At 47.8% G+C, this 19,786-nt stretch overlaps 1 protein-coding gene across 2 annotated transcripts in view; it reads left to right on the top strand.

Moving 5' to 3' along the window:
* The first annotated feature begins 1,047 nt into the window (after positions 1 to 1,047).
* SLC4A4 (solute carrier family 4 member 4) overlaps positions 1,048 to 19,786 on the top strand; it is a 194,443-nt gene continuing 175,704 nt past the window's right edge. For both annotated transcript variants that reach the window (XM_079990733.1, XM_079990731.1), the window contains exon 1: positions 1,048 to 1,322. In XM_079990733.1, coding sequence (XP_079846859.1) covers positions 1,291 to 1,322 — 32 coding nt within the window. In that variant the 5' untranslated portion in view covers positions 1,048 to 1,290. The remainder of the gene's footprint in view (positions 1,323 to 19,786) is intronic.

The following is a 19,786-nucleotide window of genomic DNA, read 5'->3' as shown; positions in this document are numbered from 1 at the left end:
TGCTTTCGAACTGCTAGGTTGGCAGGCGCCGGGACCGAGCAGCGGGAGCGCACCCCGCCGCAGGGATTCGAACCGCCGACCTTTCGATCGGCAAGTCCTAGGCGCTGAGGCTTTAACCCACAGCGCCACCTGCGTCTTTTAGAGGTCGTATAAATTTACTCCAGTCCTTTTGCAACGCTTGACCATGCTGCTTTCGGATTCTTTCCTGCCCGCTTCGCCAGTTCTGCAAATGGAAGAAGAACAGAATCACAGAATTGCAGAGTTGGAAGGGACCCCCGGGGTCATCTAGAGCAGACCAACCCCCCTAAGGAAAAAGCTGCATATTCCCCCACAGCGTCCAACCGGCCTGCCTTCCAGCGCGACCCCTCGCCCGTTGCCACAGAGGGACTCCAATTCCCAAGGTGGGGGAAAAACCCACTGCAAAATCCTCCTGGGAGCTGCTTCGAAATCACTGGGAGATCTAAGGCGGCCGGAGGTTAGCTCTGCCGAGCTGAGGCGGCGTGCGTGGCTCCTCCTCCTCCGGCTGGCCGGGGCCCCCGTGACGCTTCCCGGCGGCGAGAGCGCACCAGGGCTGGCAAGGGAATGGGATCCGGCTGGAGGAGGAGGAGAGAGGAGGAGGAGGAGGAGGAGGGGACGGGCGGGAGGGAGGCGGCGCCCAGGCGCCCGAGTCTCTGCTTTAAATCTTGGACGGGCGAAGCGAGGAAGCTCCCAGCGCTTGGAGGCTGGCTGCCGGGTCTCCTGTCTCTCTCTCGCCGTCGTCTCCGCCTCTCTCCCGCGCGCTCGCTTCTTCCCGCCGCTTCTCCTGCGGGGCTGCCTCGGCGCGCGCGCTCCCTGACGTGAGGCGAGGCGAGCGGGCAAGGGGGCACGGCGCGCCCGCCTTCGAGGGAGCCGCTGAGGGAGCGGAGACCCACGCGCTGCCTTTCTCCTTCCTGGAGGAGACGGACTGACTGACTGACTGGGCTCGGCGTCCAAGTTGAGGCGACTTTGTCTTTCTTTCTTTCTTTCTTTCTTTCTTTCTTTCTTTCTTTCTTTCTTTCTTTCTTTCTTTCTTTCTTCCCCTCCCTTCCCTTCTCTCGCCCTCCGTCCGGCGCCGGGCTGCGCTGGGTGGCGCTGCCGGAGCTTCTGGGGCTGCGCCGAAGCCGCTCGCCGCTCGCCGGCGTGTGAGGAGGGAAGGACTGAGGAGGAGGAGGAGGAGGACGACGACGACGCGGGGCGCGCGCAGCTCCCGGCTCGCCTCGGAGGCTTCTGCTGCTGCTGCTGCTGCTCCGGCAGCCCCGAGCGGCCGCCGCGATGGAGGAGCGACGCAAAGGAGACCCCCGGAGGTAAGGACGGCGGCGGGGTTGGGCCGAGGAGGGGAGTGGCCGCCCTCTCCTTCCCGCTCGCTTTCCTTCCCGCAAACAGCTCACCTGCTCCCACCTGGCGCTTTGCGTCTTGCCTTCTCACAGGTAGGCTAAGGCTGGGAGCGAGATTCGTGGATGGAAGGAAGGCGAGATTGGAAGCAGGGCTCCCCCATATCCATTCTAAGGACTACATGGAAATAGTTTGGGGTAGTGCTTTTTTTTTATAATATCAATTTTTATTCATATTGCACATATGCACAGAAAAAACATTAAAAAAAAGAATATCCACCACATCCCTTATACAAATTATATCCACTTCGCAAATCATAAATAAAATACATAACTGAGTTAGTCTCCCTCCACTCCTTTGGTAAGTATCGAATAAATTATATAGTCGCGTACTTTTTAACTCTTTTACATAGGCCTTTCCCGCTGTTAGAGTTATTTCAACCCCGCCAGTGTCACCTGAGATTTAGATTCCATATACATTAAGTATTTCTTCCAATTATCATGAAATTTCTGTTCGTCTTGGTTCCCCCATATCCATTCTAAGGACTACATGGGTTCCCCCATATCCATTCTAAGGACTACATGGAAATAGTTTGGGGTAGTGCTTTTCAGTGGTGTAGCGTGGGGGGTGCAGGGGGGACCGGCCGCACCGGGCGCAACATTTGGGGGGGGGGCGCGCTCGCACTCGCACCTCTCTGCCCCTACCTGGCTCACCCACTCTCTCTCACTGCTGTGCGAATCCGATCCAAGCCGCCGGGTCACCGCCCACTGTGGAGAGGGGGGGTGCCAGGCGTGCGGGTTAGGGGGCGCAAATTACTTGCCTTGCCCCGGGTGCTGACAACCCACGCTACGCCACTGGTGCTTTTTTTTTAAAGGTGCAGGTAGACACCATGAAGTTGTTGTAGTAAGTGCCACACTTTTAACATTTTTTTTTTTGGGGGGGGGAGAAGGTGTCGGTACTGCATACTCTTGAGACCCCCCCCCTCCAGAAAAAAGTACTTGGTTCGGGACAGGACTTCTTCACAGTTTGCTAGACCTGGAGAAGAAAAGTATTTTTAAAAAATATTTCCTTGTACTTATTTATTTATAGCCTGGATTAAAATAAAGCAAAGCTTTTTGCTCGGGTCTGCTGACAAGGTTTAAATAATTGACAGTCACAAAGTGGGGATAAGACCGCAGACAAAATTTTTGTGTGCGTGAGGGTGGAATGATATTGGTGGTGGTGGAAATGGGAACATAGGAAGGACAGTAAAAATGTATGCTGCAGAGCATGTGCAAAGTGTCCCCCCACGTCACATCTAACTTCCATATATTGGGAAGTGACCGCAATGGGGGTAGGTGATTAAAAGTGCAGGATTTAGAGATATGAGGGGTTCTTGTTTGGGCAGGAGGGGGCGATAGCTTAAGTTCTGACATACAGTTCTGGAAGGGGTGTTTGTGTTCAGACTTGCCTGAAAGTTGCGCATATTGACCCGCTCTTCTTGCTTACAATCAGGTGTGATCATGGTTACTTAGTTGAGAAAGGAAAGCACTTTGCACATGCTCCAACAAACTCTCTTGTGAGGCTGAACGTGGGCATGGAAAGCCATGTATGCACATAGCTAAGGTTTGGTGAGTTCTGGCTAAAATGAAACTCTGCAGGGAGCCAAACCTGACCTGAGAGGTCTGGACAAAGTAGTGGGAATGCAGAGAACCTCAGGAGTTGTTTAGGGACTGCATAAAAGTATGATAAATGGACTGCAATGTAATTTGGCAGAGAGGTGATAAGTGTCAGGGAGAATTTCAGCACTGGTTGTCCACAAAGAGAGTAGCAGGGCTTAGTGGTTTGGGATATAAGTTGTAGGGTTACCGAAGAGAGGCTAGGTGTTTGGGGGTGTGGGCTGGTGGGGAAAGATTGGCAAGGGAAGTAGTTTTGAAAGCAATGCTGGAGTTTGGGTTTCAAGGGCTGCTTGCTTGGAGGCGAGAGAGAGTGAGTTGCTGGATATGCAAGGATAGTTTGCCCAGAGGGATATGTTTAGGGTGAGCTAGACAATCAGGATTGGCTGAGACAGGGAAAGGGAATTATTTCTCGCTGTTGTGGGAAGGAAGCTGGCAGACAAAATTTGCATAGTGGAAGAGAGTGATAGAGTAGCATTGAGGTTTCTATCAAGACAACCAATGGGGATCTGTGGGAGGATTAGAGTTTTTTCTGCTTCAGGTGGCCAGCAGATGGAGTGTGTTTTTCATAGAGGTCTCTCGTGATACAGGAACACTAGATGTGGGAAATAGTAGGGGTCAGGTCAGAGAGACTGCAAAGGGAGTCAACTATCGGTGTTGGAATCTGAGCACAGCTGGGGTGCAGCAGAGGGCTTTGGGGCAGCGGAGTATAGGAATGGGGCATATTTATTTTATAGCCCCATCCCTTACTGTCTCATAAGCAAAATGGAAGTCCTTTTCCGCCACAGAATTAAAAATCTAAACTAGCAAGTTGTGGAGGTCGGGGAGCACAGATATGCCAAGGGAATATTTGGAGATAAGGTTTTGGGGTTGAAAGCATTGTTTATAAGCCAAGGTTGACCGCGTACTGAAAGTTGAGGACCGAGTTACATGTTTCAAAGAGTTGTGTATCCCTTTGCGTGTGCCATTTTTTTATTTAAAAAACAAACAAACAAACAAACAAACAAACAAACATGAAAAGCAGCCCCTGGAGGCTGCTGTCTTGAATGGGACTGTAGCAGGCAGGAGCAACCATTTAAATCTTTCCCCTCCTGCCATTTACCCCTTCAAAATCACCTCTCCCAGCTGCTTTTTTCCATGGCGTGGCGAGGAAGTTGAGGACCTGGGTCTTTTTCATTTGTAGGGGAAAATCCACTTATGGAGTGTGCACAGAAATGGCTTAAGGGGAAAAAAAGGCTAAACAACCTTCAAAGGTTGTAGCGGGGTCCGCATTGCATGATTCAGAATACACAACTGTGCGTAACCCATGGTTTTGACTTGACTATGGTTTGGGGAGATCAATGGCAAGTTGGATGGAGTTGCATTACATGTGGAGGAAGGAGGCAGTGGGAAGTGATGAGGGAGGAAAATTGGGGCAGTGGGCTTGGAGGTTTTTGCATTGTGAGATGGGGATATATATTCCAGGCTTTGGGAAGAGGCGCATTAAGAACTGGTAGCGACTTAGCTATCGACCGGTGTACTTATTTGCCAGAACTACCACCATCTATTGCTGCTAGTTGAGCCTTGTAAATCAAGTCCATAAACATAACTAGCTTGTAATTCCACCCACCCCCTAGCCTGCTGGTGATAGGCATACAAAATGAAGAAAATAAAGCATTTTTATATTGCGTGCAGAAGGACGGATTTCTCTATCCCTCCTCTGCCAGTCCGATCACTCGCCTGCACGCACAATTCATTCTCTCCCATTTCAACCAGGCTAATGCTTATTTTAAAGGCTCCACTCAGCGAAAAGCATGGATAAAATGTATTTCTGGAACTCTGCCCTGCCTGTAGTAATTACCTTCTTACCTGCCCATTTCCTCCAGTTTTCACCACTGTGGCACATAAAGGTTTCTGTTGGGAATTTGCAAGGTTTGGGCTTAAACAGAGGAAAGAGCAGAAGGGTTGGACACATGTTTGTGGTCTGTAAACACCGGGCACCAAGCTCAGTCCCTCTTGAAGGGACAGAAGTGTGCTGTGTTGACACTGGTATTGGCTAGGCAAAGAAATGGGGGGGGGGGGGCGCTAGGTCAAGCCACGGTGCTAGGCAAGAGAGTTGCCTTGGGAGGTACTGTAATTCCCTCCACACTCTCCACATTTTATGCCATTTTTTGCATATTTTTGCAAAAATGCGGGGTGCGACCATTATGTGAAGCAAAAAATTATAATTACTAAACAGTCTTTGCATGTTAACGTATCACTGTACAGTTTAGCTGTCCTGGGAAGATGCAAGTCGTGTCTCACCTATGGCAGCTTTGCTTGCCCGCTCCCTTTGTGCCTACGGAAATGCGGTATACTGGCAATGTGTGAGAGATAAATGCATATCCATAGGCTACTGGTGAATACACTGCTGCTCCATTTGGGTAGTGAGACGAACGGAATTATACCAGCATGATTATGCGATGAAAGGTAATTAACCCAATTTTGGGACTGAAAAAACAGGGTGTGATGATAATGCAGTGGCGATGATTATGCGGTGAAATACAATACTGTGTGAATCTTGCCCATGCATCTGGTGGAGAAGTGTGCAGGAGAAAAAGTACATCTTCCACTGTGTCATTTCTGCTGCTCTGAACCAGCCTCCTCCAACCTTCTCTAGATGTTTGGGGCTTTCAGTTTCCATCACCCCCAGACAGCTCAAAAAAAAAAAAAAAAAAAAAAAAAAAATTTTACATGTGGGGGGTGGGGGTGGGATGGATGTTTGGTTGGGTTTGGGGATTATTATTTTTTAATTATTTTTTGATGTTTTGTAATTTTTACATTTTTTGTTTGTATTGTTTTATTGGTTTTGTTTGTTTAAGGTGTTATTTTGTTTTTAGGGGGAGGGTTCAGGGCTGCCGGGGAGTGGGCCCCAGCCCACAAAATGGCTGGGGCATGTTCCACAGGGGGGGATGCACTGGGACAACCGATCTCAGTGATCACGGGTAGGAGGAGGAGTTACGCTAAGACCAGACCATGTCATTACAGAGGAGGCAGGTTTAGTCGTTGTCTGAGGACTATCCCTGCCTCCGGGTCTGGTCCTGACCGGATGGATACTAGAATCAGCAAGGGATACCCACATGACCTGAAGGTGCTGCTGTGCAATGCCAGGTCAATGATTCATAAGACTACTGCCATCCATGACTTGATCATGGATGGAGGACTTGACCTGGCATGTGTAACAGAGACTTGGTTGGATGAAGCAGATGGGCCTGTCCTTGCCGCTGCTTGTCCACCAGGTTTCTCGTACGCACAGCAACCCAGGTCATGTGGGCGGGGAGGGGGGGTTGCAGTGATTTTTAGGAAGTCATTAGTTTGCACCAGGCGTCCTATTGGGAAGACCCAGTTTTCCGAGTGCATGTTCTGGAAGTTGGGCAATAGGGGCAGTACAGGATTCCTTTTGGTGTACCGACCTCCCCGCTGCACCAAGGATTCCCTGTCCGAGCTGCTTCAGGTCGTGGCGGATGTTCTCCTGGAGACACCTAGCTTGGTCGTCCTAGGGGATTTTAACATCCATGCCGACACGACCTTACAAGGGGCTGCTCGGGACTTCGTGGAAAGCATGGCCTCCATGGGGCTGTCCCTGAATAAGTCTGGCCCAACCCATAGTCGCGGACATGCCTTGGACCTGGTGTTTACCTCTATGGATGTTGGTGATCTGACACTAAGTAAAAGCGAAACGAAAAAAGTGCCATGGTCAGATCACTTCCTGGTGCAACTGGACTTCTCTGCGACCCATCCCCTCTGCAGGGAGGTGGGACCAATTCGGATGGTCCGCCCCCGCCACTTAATGGATCCAAATGGTTTCCAGAGAGTGGTAGGGGATGCTTTATCCCATGTTGATGGCCTTTCAGCCGATTCCCTGGTGGCCCGCTGGAATGTGGAGTTAACCAGGGCTATTGACTGTTTGGCTCCGAAGCGCCCTCTCCGATTGCATGGAGCCCGGACAGCCCCGTGGTTTTCCACGGATCTGAGGGCAATGAAACAATCGTTGAGACGGCTAGAGCGCCGGTGGCGGATAACTCATTCCGAATCTGACCGGACACAGGTTAGAGCTCAACGTCGAGCCTACCAAGTGGCGATAGCGACGGCGAAGAAGAATTTCTTCACCGCCTCTATTGCATCTGCAGAAAACAGCAGCAGGAGACTTTTTCAGGTGGTTCACAATTTAGTGGAACCACCTGCAACATCGGGGCCCAGTACGGGCCACATGTTCTCCTGCAATGATTTTGCAAAGTTTTTTGCAGATAAAATCGCTCAGATTCGGGAAGAAGTAGACTCCACCGTGGGAGCAGGGCCGGGGCGGGAGAGTGCTAGAGTTCTGTCTAGTCAAGTTGAGTGGGATCAATTCCAATCTGTTACCTCCGAGGATGTGGACAGGCTGCTTGGACGAGTGAAGCCAACCACCTGTCTCCTGGATCCTTGCCCATCCTGGCTTATAAAAGCTAGCCGGGAAGGACTGGGCGATGGGCTTCGTGGGGTGGTGAATGCTTCCCTCCATGAGGGAGCCTTCCCAGACCCGCTGAAAGAGGCGGTTATTAAACCGCTTCTTAAAAAACCATCTTTAGATGCGGCCACGATGGCCAACTATCGCCCAGTTTCAAATCTTCCATTCTTGGGCAAGGTGATTGAGCGAGCGGTGGCCGAACAACTCCAGGCACGCCTGGAAGAAGCGGACCATTTGGATCCCTTCCAGTCGGGATTCAGGCCTCATCATGGGACTGAAACTGCCTTGGTCGCACTGGTTGATGATCTTCGGCGGGCTGGGGACAAAGGTGAGAGCTGTTTCCTAGTTCTGCTGGATCTCTCAGCGGCGTTTGATACCATCGACCATGACATCCTTCTGGACCGTCTTGAGGGGCTGGGAGCTGGGGGCACTGTTATACAGTGGTTCCGCTCCTTCCTCCTGGGCCGTGTTCAGAAAGTGGTGGTGGGGGATGAGTGTTCAGACCCCTGGGCTCTCACTTGTGGGGTGCCTCAGGGTTCTGTCCTCTCCCCCATGCTTTTCAACATTTACATGCAGCCGCTGGGAGAGATCATCAGGAGGTTTGGGCTGGGTGTTCATCAGTATGCGGATGATACCCAGCTCTACCTCTCCTTTAAATCAGAACCAGTGAAGGCGGTGGAGGTCCTGTGTGAGTGTCTGGAGGCGGTTGGAGGATGGATGGCGGCTAACAGATTGAGGTTGAATCCTGACAAGACAGAAGTGCTGTTTTTGGGGGACAGGAGGCGGGCAGGTGTGGAGAATTTCCTGGTCCTGAATGGGGTAACTGTGCCCCTGAAGGACCAGGTGCGCAGCCTGGGAGTCATTTTGGACTCACAGCTGTCCATGGAGGCACAGATCAAATCTGTGTCCAGGGCAGCTGTTTACCAGCTCCATCTGGTACGTAGGCTGAGACCCTATCTGCCTGTGGACTGTCTCGCCAGAGTGGTGCATGCTCTGGTTATCTCCCGCTTGGACTACTGCAATGCACTCTACGTGGGGCTACCTTTGAAGGTGACTCGGAAACTACAACTAATCCAGAATGCGGCAGCTAGACTGGTGACTGGGAGCGGCCGCCGAGACCATATAACACCGGTCTTGAAAGACCTACATTGGCTCCCAGTACGTTTCCGAGCACAATTCAAAGTGTTGGTGCTGACCTTTAAAGCCCTAAACGGCCTCGGTCCAGTATACCTGAAGGAGCGTCTCCACCCCCATCATTCTGCCCGGACGCTGAGGTCTAGCGCCGAGGGCCTTCTGGCGGTTCCCTCACTGCGAGAAGTAAAGCTACAGGGAACCAGGCAGAGGGCCTTCTCGGTAGTGGCGCCCGCCCTGTGGAACGCCCTTCCAGCAGATGTCAAAGCGATTAACAACTACCTGACATTCAGAAGACATCTTAAGGCAGCCCTGTTCAGGGAAGTTTTTAACGTGTGATATTTTATTGTATTTTTGCTTTCTATGGAAGCCGCCCAGAGTGGCTGGGGAGGCCCAGCCAGATGGGCGGGGTATAAATAATAAATTATTATTATTATTATTATAAGGTGTAGGGAAAAGGCGACACTAAATGCTTTTTTTGTACCAGTGTTTAATTGCAGCCTGATCTGTCAAGTAAGAAAGGTGATGATGATCTTGCCAAGGGCTGATCTCGCTCTTAACGCAAAACAACTCTTCTCCAGTTCTGATTTCTAAAGTGCATCCTAGTAACCTTGGTGGGATGAGAAACAGTGAGGTTTTCATGGCCCACTTCTAGAAATAACTCATGCAAACCAGACACTCCCTCATGTAGTATCTGTCTGCGAGAAAGTGATAGCTAGTATATATTTGTTTGTTCAGAGGTTTGATTGTGCAGAAATAGCACAATCTTAGGTCCTTCTTCGTGTGCTTGTGAGAGAGGCTTGGAAGGTTGCACGGAGGCAGGGCCTTTTCGATTGTGGCTCCTCCTGTGCATGTGAAATGCTCCCTCAAGTGACGTCTGTCTGGTGCTGACACTAACATCTTTTTGGCGCATGGTTAGGACATTCCTTTTCTCTTGGGCGTATGGTGACGTTTGATCCAGCTGAGTCAAAAGTTCTACTCTGGATTGCTGATAAGTCATTCCCTGCTCACACCCCTTGGCAAGGCTTTATGTATTGATTCAGTTGTTTACATTTTTGATAGATGTTGCTTTTAAACTTGACTGTAAGTGCCTAGAGGCCAACACAACAACAATAATAAATAATAAAACAGATACGCCTCTCAACTCGTTTTTCTTTTGTATGGGTTTTGCTTCTCCCCTTTCACTCAGTCTTCACCAACCTAATGATCTGCAAAAGTTTTGGGTTACCAATTCGCATCATCAGCCCCAGCCTGAGTCTCAGGGCCTGTGCATCTATAGAAAGAGCCATTTTTTTTTTTTTTGCAGTGTGCATATTTTGCCAGTTTGGATGGCTGTAGAAACTATTGCATTCGATTTTTGTGTGTGTATGCAGGTGGTGCTGTGGGTTAAATCACAGAGCCTAGGACTTGCCGATCAGAAGGTCGGCGGTTTGAATCCCCGCAACGGGGTGAGCTCCCATTGCTCGGTCCCTGCTCCTGCCAACCTCGCATTTCAAAAGCACGTCAAGTGCAAGTAGATAAATAGGTACCGCTCCGGCGGGAAGGTAAACGGAGTTTCCGTGTGCTGCTCTGGTTTGACAGAAGCAGCTTAGTCCTGCTGGCCACATGACCCGGAAGCCGTATGCCGGCTCCCCCAGCCAATAAAGCGAGATGAGTGCCGCAACCCCAGAGTCGGTCACGACTGGACCTAATGGTCAGGGGTCCCTTTTCCTATACCTACCCTCCTGGATCCGAAATAGAAAATTCACATGTTTTCCCTGCACTTTTCAAAATGTTGAGCCTTCTTCAATTCAGGTGGCTTAGTCTTGTTGAAAGGTGGTATGGAACCTACACCTGCTTCTTTCTTCACCTGCTTAATATTGCATTTCCAGTTCAGTCTAGCATTGTGTTTTCATTTAGAAAAAGAACAACAGTGGATAAACACAAAAGCATTGTTTAAGGACTTGGTGTTGATTAAATTGGATGAAGTGGCATCGGCTCCTCATTTCTAGAAAGACATGTTTCTATAAGGCATGTAATATCTAAACAATCTTACACTGTGCTAAGAGGAAATATTGCATGCCCACACTATAGTAGAATTAACTTCTTGCACAACCTTCCCTTTGCTTTCTTGAAATAAATTTCCTGCTAATCCTGGTGTGCTCTGTTCCCTCTTTTTTGGCCTGCTAAACTTGGTGTCTTAGCATCCTTTTGTTCTCTGTACAACCCCCCCACCCCCAGATCACTATAATGTTGTAATAAGCCTGCCTTTTGTTTGCAGTCTTCTCCCCCTCCTTTCCTTGCTTTGGTTTTCACTGGTTGTGTGTCCGCTAGGAGACAGGATATGTGAGTGGATCTCCATTGCACATAATGTTTCTTGGAAGTGGGGTGAAACTTCTCCTTTTCAGCTTGTGTTAGGGATTAGGTAAGCCTTTAGCTTTGCATTTCTTGCTTTCATCACTGTACAGTTTGTGGCGCAGCTTATTCAACTTGAGCAACCTGTGTTTGCTTATTAATACTTGCAATTGCTCTTGATCTATAATCTTATCGGGCATCTTGCACTTTGCTCTTTCCTGTTCTCGTGTGGCGTGGTATAATTTGATTGAATATAGATTGCGTTCCTCTGCTATATGGGCTAATCTCCACAAAGCCCCCCCCCCCGAAATCTGTCGCACTATTAGTATGACCAAGAGACGGAACCTAAAATTTGGCCCCTATCCAAGTGCCCAGCTTTACTTTCTCCCATATAAGTCAACGTGGAAAAGCAAAGCCCTGCACAGGCGGAGGATATTGGATGGGGTGGCAAAATCTGCTGCCTCCCTCATACTGTGCAACTCACATATTGGCAGAGCTCCTTCGGGGTTCCACAGAGGCACTTGACTTTACTCTTCGGGTTCTTGCAATACACAAACTTCCCTCCCTACTTATCTGCATTTGATGGTCGTTTTGCTAGACTTTTCAGAATTCCTGTGAACTGTGAACTGTGCGTTGGAATAGAAGGGTGGATGAGGGGACCTAATGAAACATTTTTAACAGGGGGCAGAGCAATGAATGCTGTACATGTGGCCCATTCTCTCTTCTCGCTGCTTACTGGGTGGTCCCCTGGGGGAGAAGCAGTCGAGTACCGTATTTTTCACTCTATAACACGCACCCGACCATAACACGCACGTAGTTTTTAGAGGAGGAAAATCCGTAGGCATGCCACCCGTAGGCATTCCCTCCATAACACGCACAGACATTTCCCCTTACTTTCTAGGAGGAAAAAAATAGAGTGTTATGGTGCAAAAAATACGGTACCTTCCTCACTCAAACACACATTCCATATGAAGGCCTTTATGTGTGGAGGACATCCAATTCATTCACTCTTCCCCATAAAGCAGCAGCTGGAGCATGTGGATGAGGCTTATGCATGTACAGAAGACAGGTGTTTCTGTTCCAACCTGTATTCATGACCATCAGCGCTGTTTCTCTTCTGCTGCTGTTCAGTTTCCACCAAATACTACATTACAGTGGTACCTCTGGTTAAGAACTTAGTTCGTTCCGGAGGTCTGCTCTTAACCTGAAACTGTTCTTAACCTGAAGCACCACTTTAGCTAATGGAGCCTCCTGCTGCTGCTGCGCCGCCGGAGCATGATTTCTGTTCTCATCCTGAAGCAAAGTTCTTAACCCGAGGTACTATTTCTGGGTTAGCGGAGTCTGTAACCTGAAGCGTCTGTAACCCGAGGTACCGCTGTATTTGTCTTGCTGTCTGCTGTTTAACATAGGTTACATAACATATGTAATTATTTATGTAAGTTGCATTCATCTCGGCGTAAAGGAAGCATTGAAACAATGTAAAGTAATTAATAACATACCATTTGCAGATTTTAAAACGGCAACAATATTAATGGATACCAATAGTCTGTGCTTGTTTGATTTGAGTTCCCGACCGTACACAAACTGCAACAATTTCTGCTGCCTTTTCCATTTTCGCCACAATTTTTTTGGGCTTCCCATTGCAAGTATGTTATTAGGGGCTGATGCCCAGGTTTGCTTTGCAAGCCAACCCCTCCACCTGCTGCCTCGGTCACTTGCCCTGCCTGTCCCCAGTGTTTCCCTCCCCCTGGAGCATACACAGTCTGTCACCAGCACGACAACGGACTAGAACAAATATAGCATAAAGAGACATGCACTGCGCATAATGGGGAGTGGAGAGGAAGAGGCAAAATGCCTGAGGCTAGCTTCCGATTTGCAAACTATTTTATGTAAAAATTTCCAGAGGGGGTAGTAGCCATGTAAGTCTCTTGCAGCAAAACCAGCCAGAGTCCTGTTATACCTAAAAGACTAACAAATTTATTATGTCATAGGCTCTTTCCTGGACGGAAGCCCAGTTTTTCAGATGCCTCTTTAAGGTGCCACAGGACTCTTTGATTATTTAATGCACATAGCCTGCTGTATAGCCTGCAGTGAGCCATGGGAAAGCAATACCACCTTTTGGGTGTTGGGTGGGTGTGTTCTGTTCTTTCAGTATTTAAGAAATCACAAGGATACATAGGGCTTATTACATGTCAAGCCACCATTTCTCATCGCTACTATTGGTATCGTAGTAGAACTTTGGCTGCAAAGCATCCACGCAGTGCTGTAGAACAGCAGAAGAGGCTGCAAGGCTTTCAGGTAGGAGCAGGGTGGAGACAAACACACCTAGCATATCATTGCCATTGTAGGCTGGCACTGCAAGAAAGGCTTAGGCTTACATGTGTTTTTGATAATGGGTGATGCAGTTTGGTTTTGCGTGCGCAGGATCCACCTGGGGAATGTATGTCACTGCGAGTCGTGTCGCTGGCAGATCCTGTCAGCATTCCATTCAACTGATAAGTTTGGACATTTATTATTTTTAATTTTTGCTAGTGCACAGCAGATATCAAGATTTAAGTATCCCATGTTATCAGTAGAATATCCCCACTTGCTGATCTTGCGTAATCTGAAAATAGGATTTAACACGCTACTATAGAATATAAACCTGTTTATTCCCATCCCTGCTCCCTAATTCCCAGTTGTCCAGTCTCCTTTGGTGTCATGTTTTCATTGCTTACAGTGTAGGTGTTCACAACGGAATCATAAAGAACAGTGCAACTTCTGTGAGGGAAGTGAAAGGTCAGTTTGGATGGGAGAGAAATGAAATTCACATATGGTGTACTGAAGGTACTTCCGGGAGAAGCTATTAGGTAGTTGGGATGACCAGGATGTTAGAAGCAAAGAGGTCAGGAATTTTAAGGAACAGGGAGGGTGAAAAGCAGCACTGTAGTCAGAGAAGCAGGAATTTGAGAGAAAGTTAGGTAGAGGGAAAAAAGTAATAACAGGAAAAGGCAGGGTTTTGGGGGGGTGGGAGGAAACCTCACATAGGACCTGGGGCCAGGAAAGTTTGTATTGTTTCAGCGGTGGAGCTGGCATGCAGAACTGAGATGGAAAAGAGTAAGAAGTGGTCTGGAAGTCAGGGGTGCTGTGAATGAAGCACACATCTAAGCAGGTAGCAGTGGGAAAACGGGTTGGTGGAGGCAGCAGATGCCTGAGAAAGAAAAGAGCTGAAGGCACATAAGAGTGGAGAAAGTTAGAGGCTGAGGAAGTGAAGAGCCTTCATTCTCGACATTCATTTTGGTAAGCTAGTGGCTTTGCTGCGCAGGTCAAACTTATAGAGAACATGGTGAGACAACTTACTTTAAGACCATTATTTGCTTGTAACGTATGTTGTTCTTGAGCTTACCTGGCTGTTAGTGAGGGCGCTAGAACCTAATTGGAGAAAGTTTTGTTGCAACAGCTGCAAGTCAGGTTGACTCCCCAGGAACAGTTCTTGCTTTCACATTTGAATAGGTTCATCGATAACGGAAGTATGGCTAGCTGCTGCAAATCGACTGGTGCAAATTAATATCTGTTAACACCTCAGGGCTCTGGTAATACCTGATGCTACGCAGCTTCGAAAAGCCAATTTAATAAGACAAAATTATTTCTTTATTTTGAAGAGGGAAAAGAAGTCTGCCGAATACCAAACGTTCTGCTCAGTAGGGAATAAATATTCCTATCAAGTATCTGGTTCATTTAACGAGGAGTTAATGAGGATAAATGGATGCACCAGGCCTTGGTAATTGCTACCATCTCCATTTCTCTTTAAGTGCTTCCTAATGGTTGCATTGTTCGAAAGAATGTGTAAATATTGACAAGAAATTAACGGTTTGCTTGGTTAAAGCAACAGCTCCTGTGTCTGACCATCTGTTGCTATTAAGACAGCCAGATGTCGGCGTGTGCAGAAATAAAGAAATGGATTGGCTTATCCAGCATTCGGTCAGTCTTTGTTTATGGAAGTCCAGTATCCAGGAACACAGAACATAGCACCGTGGCCTGTAGACTCTGCACCTTCTCAGTTTTCAGCTTAATGAGATTATCGTGTTGCTGATAGCTCATACTGTACAATTGAGAGAGGAGAGGCGAAAGCTCCTTTTCAATATGCTCCTTCTGTTCTCTGATGTAAAATACGTCAAAACTGGCACACGATTGGCGCAGGAACTTTCTCTTCACAACACTTTAAGCCACTTCTAACTAGAAATACAGGAAATCTCTTTTTATGGTGGTGTTGGGGGAAGAAACTTTCCTCATTAGTTCCTGGAGGCTTCCTGTCCCAGCATAGCAAATTTGGTTATTCAAACTGCTTAACCGGTATTGATAAGGTCAGGTCGTCCCCCGCTCCTGTGTGGTGTAGTGTTCGGCCTGATGGCTCGGTGAGCAGCGCAATATAGGAGATTTAGCGTGTGTGTACAGAGGGCTTTCAGAACCATACAGCACATATTTGGCCCTTTCGTAAGCTTCTGTGCCTGAAGTTTCTTGGGGAGATTTCATTGGTAACCAGGTCCTACGGGAAAGGATTGCAGCTATTTTTGGAGTTATGAATATTCCTTTTAGTCTGCTTTCTTGGAAATTTGTTTCCCCATAGGCTGCTTGTATGACAATTGTGTTTGAAGATCTGGCAATGTGCAACTTTGGAGCAGAAGAGGCAGTAGTACGGGGGTTGGGGAACCTCGGGGCCAGGGGCTGAATGTGACCTTTGTGTCAGGAGCTAGCCAGCAATAAATCACAGTGTAAGTTGGAGTTAACCCTTTATTAGCAAACACACTATCAGCACAAGAATGTCAGGTCTAACGAGCATAGCAACTCATCACTGGTAGTTCTTGTCCCCATGAAGCAGTTGCTGAGATGGAACACAGGTGCCTCCCCACAGATGCCTAACTCCCCTCCTCTACAGGTCCCCCCCAAGCAACTGGAGACTGTGCCTATGTGAAGCCAACCTTTCCTCCACCCTTTTCATGCCTTTCTTGGTTCTGGGAGACCAGGAGGGATAGGAGCTTGTCATAGCAGCTTGTCACACCTGTGGCTCTTCACCAGCCAGACTCATCTCTGCCTCTTGGCCTCCCTCCTCTCAGAGCTTCTGCCTCTGATTCTGGACTTCTCTCTGCCACAGACTCCCCCAGCTCACTAAGCCCTGTTACCTCTTCAGCTTCTGATACCTTCTCCTCCCAGTCTTCTCCCTCTGACCACTCGTCATTGTGCCACCACCACTCCCAGGGTTCTGAACCTTCTTCCCTTGGTGATTCCTCAGCTAGCTCCTCCCACCATTTATTTGCGTCCAACCAGTCCATGAAACCCCCAGGCCTCTCTGTCTGGCCTTTGGGACTCTCCCCAGGTCACACGGCCACGCCAACCACACTTGATTTCCCCAGGTCACATCCCTTAGTGACCTTGATTTGCACTCTCCTTTTGTGTCTTTGCCAGACTGGAATGTGTGCTTGAATTTTATATTCCTCCTTGCTTGTGTACCCACTTGTTCCTGTGGCCCAAACCACCTTTAGTATTCAGCTCTAGTAAGTTGCCCATTAGGGAATCTTGCCCCCGGGTGGAAAAACATTCCTCACCCCTGCGGCAGGAGCAACCTGATTTCTTCAGTTTTACTCCCAAGTTGAATATCCACCTCGCAGTTTATGGAGAAGGTTTGTGGCCTCCCTGATAGGATGACTTTTCCATGAATGTGGGGATTTTTTTTTTCTTAAATGGGAGAACTCAGACAAACTTTCTTCCCTACCTGCTCCCAGGTTTGGCATTGTCCAGACAGTCTGTTGTCTAGGGCTGGGCGATATCTGACTTCCAACATGTTGATATATCAGCAGCTAAACATCACGAGATACCAATATTTCACTATGTCTGGAATGAGGATGGAGCTATGCAGAGGCATTGGCTGGTTTCATGGTTTCCCCCGCATTGTGGTTTTTGCATAACACCCACCCAGCCTGATTTATGATATAATTTACAGGTCAAATATTAAAATGATATCATGATATTGACTTCAAACCATTTTTGGACAATATATCGACCTATCTCCCAGCCCTGTGGTATATCTATGCATGTATTAAAAAAAGATTTATATACATATACTTTATGGGCAGGGTGCAGAGCAGAAAATAAAAACAACCAATAGATACTAAAATACTCCATCAACCAAAAGAAACAGCTAAAAGCCACAGAGCAGGTGGAACCATTATGCTGCATTTCACATTTGGTCTGGCCCTTAATCTGTAATATAAATGCTGGTCCTGATCCAGCTAAACTCTGTTGTTTCTTTTAAGCCCTATTGCATTAATGGAGATTATGTATGTTGTGACTGTCTTAAGTCCTGTTCGTTTCTATGAGGCTTAAGCCCCACTGACTCTAGTTGGATTTGAGTCACAGGTACTACGCCTTTTGCAAGACGCCTGTGTTTTGTTGTATTAGCTACTTGAGCTTGAATGAATTCATTACAGTGGTGCCCCGCAAGACGAACGTCTCGCAAGACGGAAAACCCGCTAGACGAAAGGGTTTTCCGTTTTGGAGGCGTTTTGCAAAATGAAATTCCCTATGGGCTTGCTTCGCAAGACGAAAATGTCTTGCGAGTTCCTGCGGGGTTTTTTTTCCCTCCCCCCCCTTTCCTAAGCCCTAAGCCGCTTATCAGCTGATCCGCTGATAAGCCGCTTATCAGCTGATCCGCTAAAAGCCGCTAAACCGCTAATAGCGCTAATCCGCTAAGCTGTCAATGGGCTTGCTTCGCAAGATGAAAAAACCGCTATACGAAGAGCCTCACGGAACGGATTAATTTCGTCTTGCGAGGCACCACTGTATTCGTGGTGAATCGGGGAGGGATAGTGATTAGCAGGGCTGTTTGATTCCTTGCAGGGGCTTATACCCCTGTCTTCTGGAGTGTCTCACATAGGGATGTGGAATATGATGATATGTTGCTGTGTGAAACACAATAAAAAAACAAGGTGTCTGTGGTTCGTACTAAGTGATTTATGTCCTAGCACTCTGCTGAACTTGCCCCCTTACAGTAGCCTCCTTTTTCTCAGCTGTTCCAAACTCTCTGTGAACCTGTAAGGAGGTGAGTTGGATTACATGTATGGCTGGCACCAGCCTCTGAAACCTGTGACCTACCAAGCCAAACATAGCTCGCAGGTGTATCAGGCCCACCTTGGGCCTCATAACTGTCCTGTTTTTTTGCCGCATGCCTGCTAAAACAGGCAGAGCTTTGAGTGCCTGGAAAATAACAATTCGAAGCTTGCAGGCAACTGCACTGTAATGGTATTTTGAGGGAGAGGTTTGCAAATGTGATAAAAGCACGATGGTTGGTATTAGAGCAGGATGTACGGCTCTGGTGGAGCATTGTTCTTCCTAAGTCAACAAATAACTGAAAAGAAAACTGGAAAGGGACAGAAGGAAAAGCCGGTATAAAACCCGTCTTTCTACTCTGTGACAAGTGTAGAGATTTAAACAAGTGATTCAGAGGCACACAATCGCAGGGAGGAAAAAGCATGCATCTATTCTGCATTTAGTTTCAGTGTCAAGCTCCTCAAGGACTAATAAACTCGCTACACCACATCCGTTTCCAAACTTCTGTAAGTGGACAGATTTCTTATTATTCTTGCACAGAGTTTAATGTTACAACGTGTTGTGTAAATAAACTGGGAAAGACCTGGAGCAACTTTCTTATTCTATATTCCTCTCAATGAGCATTGCCTATTATGTAAATTTGTATTCTGCACCTGCACTCCTAAGCCTTTGTTGTTGGTTCAGCTTCCACATGTCTTGCCCAAATTAAGCTAGAATATTATGCAGTTGCAGATGTGACTCATTTGCAGGTGTGTCAAGTACCATCCTGAAAGTTTGTAACTTTAATTTTATCACCTTTGTTTTTAAAAAGCAAGAGTTCTGGTCTCAGTTATATGTAATGTTTCTGTAGCTTTCTTCTTCGGGGATTGTATTGAATTTTTTTTTGAGGGGGGGTCGGGTCAAGGCAAGGGGGTTCAGAGGGGGACATTCCACAAAACTATTCTCTACTTTTACCCTTTGGTGCTTTCAAATGCTGTTGACCTCTATGTGTGTCTCTGTTGTGATATTATTTTATTGTGTGTTTTAATTGCGGGGTGTTTAAATGTTTGTGCAACTGGTTTTTATATTTTGTACGCCGCTTAGAATCCAGTTTTGGCATTAAATCAATAGAGATAATACAATTGGTATTATCTCTATATAAATCAATAGAGATAATACAATTGGTGCCATCTAAGTAACAACACGGGACGCAGGTGGCGCTGTGGGTAAAACCTCAGTGCCTAGGGCTTGCCGATCGCATGGTCGGCGGTTCGAATCCCCGCGGTGGGGTGAGCTCCCGTCTTTCAGTCCCAGCTCCTGCCCACCTGGCAGTTTGAAAGCACCCTTAAGTGCAAGTAGATAAATAGGTACCACTTTATAGCGGGAAGGTAAACGGCGTTTCCGTGTGCTGCGCTGGTGCCGGCTCACCAGAGCAGCTTTGTCACGCTGGCCATGTGACCCGGAAGTGTCTGCGGACAGCGCTGGCCCCCGGCCTCTTAAGTGAGATGGGCGTATAACCCTAGATTCGGACATGACTGGCCCGTACGGGCAGGGGTACCTTTACCTTTACCTTAAGTAACAACACAGCAGTTAACTGCTTCCTGAGACAATCACAGGTAGTCATGGGCATATAAGCAGCATGATGCTGTCCCATCATTACTTAATGAGTTGATTATGTCATGTTATGAAGCCAGATCTGAGTAAGGGAAGTACTCCTTTTTATTGCTGTGAATGAGTGAACCTTTTTAGACGCTGCATCTTCCGCATGGCAAGAGAGAATGACGTGTTG

The sequence above is a fragment of the Podarcis cretensis genome (genome assembly GCF_951804945.1).
Source record: "Podarcis cretensis genome assembly, chromosome: 9".
NCBI classification, from domain to species: Eukaryota; Metazoa; Chordata; class Lepidosauria; order Squamata; family Lacertidae; genus Podarcis; species Podarcis cretensis.
The sequence above is the reverse complement of the archived record's forward strand: the minus strand, read 5'-3'. Positions and strand labels throughout refer to the sequence as shown.